General features: G+C 40.8%; 1 protein-coding gene across 1 annotated transcript; it reads right to left on the reverse strand.

The window, feature by feature from the left end:
• Nucleotides 1-376: 376 nt before the first annotated feature.
• On the reverse strand, nucleotides 377-2,047 carry LOC149843264 (ethylene-responsive transcription factor 3-like). The gene has a single exon (XM_089999686.1). It carries the CDS (start codon nucleotides 1,358-1,360, stop codon nucleotides 671-673), a length of 690 nt encoding a protein of 229 aa, XP_089855812.1. The 5' UTR covers nucleotides 1,361-2,047; the 3' UTR covers nucleotides 377-670.
• Nucleotides 2,048-4,227: the final 2,180 nt, after the last annotated feature.

The raw sequence follows: 4,227 nt of genomic DNA on the forward strand, positions 1-4,227 counted from the left end.
ATTGAATAACAAATAGATAAAGGTAGTAGTAACTGATATTCAATTGGGCACCCCGTTTTCTCTTCCAATTTCTTCTCAACCAAAAAGCGAAAGAAGAAAACAAAAACAAGTGAAAAGGAAAATAGCTTCAATGAGAGAGATAGAGAGGGAATACTGAAGCCAAAGAAGAAAAACCATTGATTCTGCAATCAAAATAGCCCAGCCCACCCCACCCACCCACCCCACACAAAAAGGAAGGAATAAAGAGGAAAACAATGTTAATAATGCTTTCAAATACCCACTATTCTATCAAACCACACTTTTCCATTTTGTGAGATTCCTGCATTATACTAAAGAAGAATCATCACCACACTGATTCGAGAAAAAAAGAAAAGTATTCTCTAATATACCATTTGTGTATAATTATCATCGATTAAATTACAAGGCCAAAGAAAGAAGAAAAACAATAAACAAAATAAACCATCCTTCCATTCTGCTTGAGATCATGAGCAAACTCAATTCTTTTTCCAATCCATATCAGGGAGATGGTCATTCTCCAAACAACCCCAAAGATTGAAACATCTCTAAAATCAAGCATCCCACTTGATTCCACATTAAAAACTTCAAACCTATCTCTCATTTTCTTTTTTCTCTTGGTTTCCTGTTCTGAAAATAAGAAATAAAACGAAATTCACAGTCTCAAAGAAATGCTGCAAAATTCGTCATCAACATCATCATCATCTTCACAGGGCGGCAGATTCAAATCCAACAAAGGCCTCTTCATCAGAGGGGGCCTCCTCACCTCATCGTCGACGACAGAAGACGACGAATCGCAGTCGCTATGACACTCGTTCGGATCGCCACCACCACCAGCACCACCGATGAATCCGTTCTGCGCCAAGCTCTGGCCGGACCAATTGAACGCCGCGCCGCCGCTCCTCCGGTCGGGAGCGCAGCTCCGCTTAGCGTCCTTCTGCTTCCTCCGGGCGCCCGCCGCGAAGTTAGGCGCCGGCGAACCGCCGCCTCCGGCGATGTTGAGGTCGATCTCGCAGCAAGACGGGGCCTTGGGGTGGTGGTTGCCCCTGGGGCTGCTCCAGGACTCGACGGTGCTGCTGAGGCTGGTGCTGCGGTCCTCGGCGGGGACGTAGGCGAAGTTGGTCTTCGCCTTCGTCCCCCGGAGGACACGGGCGGCCGCATCGTAGGCCCGGGCAGCCTCCTCCGCCGTGTCGAACGTCCCCAACCAGACGCGATTCTTCTTCAACGGATCCCTGATTTCTGCCGCGAACCTTCCCCACGGCCTCTTCCTCACCCCACGGAAGCGCACATCTTTGGTGAGAGGCCCACCCCCCTCCTTCAATCCGTTCTTCGATTGAGGGATCATGGCGTTTGGATGTATGGAAATCCGGGATCAAATCTCAACGAGTCTTGAATGAAAATCCTGAAAAATCGCCGATCCAAATATTGTCGAATTCACAGACCCCGGATCGAAGCACGACCAGAATCAATGATATCGATCGATTGGAGAGACAAGGGTACTCTAAGAACAGCCTTTTTCTTAAAGTGGTGGAAAAAAAAACCACCTAAAATTTCCTCGCAATCAAGAGAGAGAGCCAAACTCTAACCCCAAAAGGGAATGAAATGATAAGAAAAACGACCAAGAAATATACAAAAACGCTATAAAAGTAAACCCTAATTTCAGGCAATAAATAAAGGAAAAATTTCTCTCTCCCTCTCTCTAAAGGCAGAGACCAGAGAGAGAGAGAGTCCCCAAAGAAGGAACAGCGTTAAAGATCTCTGCAAGGCGGGAAATATACAGATCTAAAATCAGGAAAAAATAGAAAAAGACGACACACCAAAGGAGTTGCTCCGGAACGGGCTTAATCGGAAAAAAAAAAACACCAATTCCCCCAAGTAGAAACACCCAGAAAGGGAGTATTAGGTTCAAGTTCACCAGAAATCCTGATCTTCCACTTTTTTTTTCCCCAAAAAGCAAGTAGGTTTTCAGGAACAAAGAAAATCAGAGAGAGAGAGAGTAAATATAAAGAGAGAGGTAGAGAAGGAAGAAGGAGGCTTATAGCGAGATGGAGAGGTATAGAGGGAAAGAGGCAGGAAATAAAGCAGAAAGAAACAGACAGAAGGATGGAGGAACGCGTCCGTAAAGAGTAAATTACAAAAATGTCCCAACCGATCTACTCTTACAATAACCCACTCAACTTTATCGTTATTTCATTCAACCCCTTTCTTTTCTTTTTCTTTTTTAATTTCAGGCAGATAAATAAATCAACCCGCACATGCTCCGCCATTAATATATTGATATCAAGTTTTTAAGATGATAAAGAAATAAATACTACTTCAATTGTTTGACATTAAAAGCTTTTGTTATAATAAACACTAAAATAGTTCAATTTAATCTGTTCAAATTAATACTTTTTTTTTTATACTTTACAGATTTGAAAAGAAAATCAAAACCTCTAAAATGAGAGAAGGAAAATCAGTTTTGAATTTTTGCCAAGTTGCCACAGTTAAGAAATTTTTGTCAAATTTCCTCCCACTTTTTTAGCAGAAAAATAAAGAGGGAGGAAACTTAAAAATCATATGGGTGCATGAGTAACAAATTTTTACTATAAAGCTAAAGACATGATAAATTTAGCATTCCATCAATTATTCTAAAAAAGAAATTCCTTCGAAAATTCTTTTACAGTAAAACAGCGGCAGTGATAATAAATTTTTATTTGGTGGTTGTGTATATTGAGTGAATAACTCATATCGTGTTCTTCGAAGAGGAAAAATAACGAAGTTATTTTAGTTACTAAAAGATGGTTGACTCCTTGAATTCAGGGCCACGTGTGTCTGTCACCAAGCAAAGATTAACAAAAATTTATGGGCACTTGAACGTAATTACCTAAAAGATTATGGGCTTCATGAGTTCGTTCGCAAATTAGGGATTATTGCCCCCCTCTTTCCCCTTTTAGAGAGAGAAAGAGTTTGTCCGGGCAGGCGGGGTCGGGCAGAGGGGGCCAAGGAGAAAAAGCGGACCACCGCAAAAAGGCACGCGAGATGGCGTGGGGCAGCAGGCAATGGGCAGGACTACCACTCCGGGCAGCTCGGGCAGATCACGCCGTTACCTTCACCGTCAGTCTACGTCCCCCGACTGCGAATTCCGTACTCTCTCTCTTGTATCTTTTTTCTTAACACATGTAACACGTCCTCATTCCCGCGCTCCTTCCTATTTCTCTCTCCTTGACGATGACGGTAAACGTGTGTTGACGAGGCACGACGTGTACGGGCCGCGGTCCCACGTCAACCGACTCGTAAAGCGAAGGCGTTTGGCGGGAGAAAGATTGCTACCCTCGGCTCGGCTCGGCTCGGCTTATTCTTGGCTTGGCTCACGCTCCATGCGCCCGTTTAACGATTCCGCGTTTGGTATCTTGGACCCACAGTGACAAAGTTAAAGACGGCAAAATACCGGCAGCCAAAAGCTTGCGAGAAATTGATTTTTTAAATATCGCATTTAAAAAAAAATCCGCAATAAAATTTAAATTAAAAATACAAAAATTAGTTTTTTAAAGGAAATATAAAAAAAATCAAAAATAAAAAACCACTCGGTTTTTCATGATAAACAGCTGATAAAAATATAAATATCATTTTTAAAATGCAATATTTATGTTTTTGATGAAAAACTCACAAGAAATTACTGTTTTTAACTTTCTGGCAATTTCTCACGATATTTTCGTGCGAGATTTTGACACCATACTTGGACCTACGTAACAAATATCAGCGATATCCTAAACTTATCCGGATTTTATCGTGATATTTAAAATCAAGATATTTTCAGAATTTTGCATAATCTAGAAAAATACTGATATTTTCAAAAAAAATTGAAATATCGTGTCATTTTAATAAACCAATTTGTAGACTTTTTAAAATAATAGTTTTTTCTACATATTATTTATATATATTTTTTAGCATTTGGCTTTGGCTGATTTTTATGAGATTTTTCTTGAGAAAATAAAACAAATATTTTTCTAGATTTTTCCTCATCGTGTAACCTGGATACCGAGATTTGTGGTGGTAGCTTGAACAAATATACCTGTGCATAAATTTCCTTGCGATTCCGCGGTGCTCCAAACAGGTTATTGCAAATGGTTTGGATTCGGACCACAAGATATGGTGTGATTAGATCTGGATTTAGGCTTAGATGGAAACCACTCTTTTTCAGATCTGGATCCAATTAGTTGATGGTTTCTG

Source organism: Nuphar pumila, chromosome 3 (genome assembly GCF_984573655.1).
Source record: "Nuphar pumila chromosome 3, dmNupPumi1.hap1.1, whole genome shotgun sequence".
Taxonomy (NCBI): Eukaryota; Viridiplantae; Streptophyta; class Magnoliopsida; order Nymphaeales; family Nymphaeaceae; genus Nuphar; species Nuphar pumila.

Bases quoted from the DNA above. Each gene is read 5' to 3' on its own strand.
- LOC149843264 (XM_089999686.1), bottom strand. From the start codon at position 1,360: ATGATCCCTCAATCGAAGAACGGATTGAAGGAGGGGGGTGGGCCTCTC.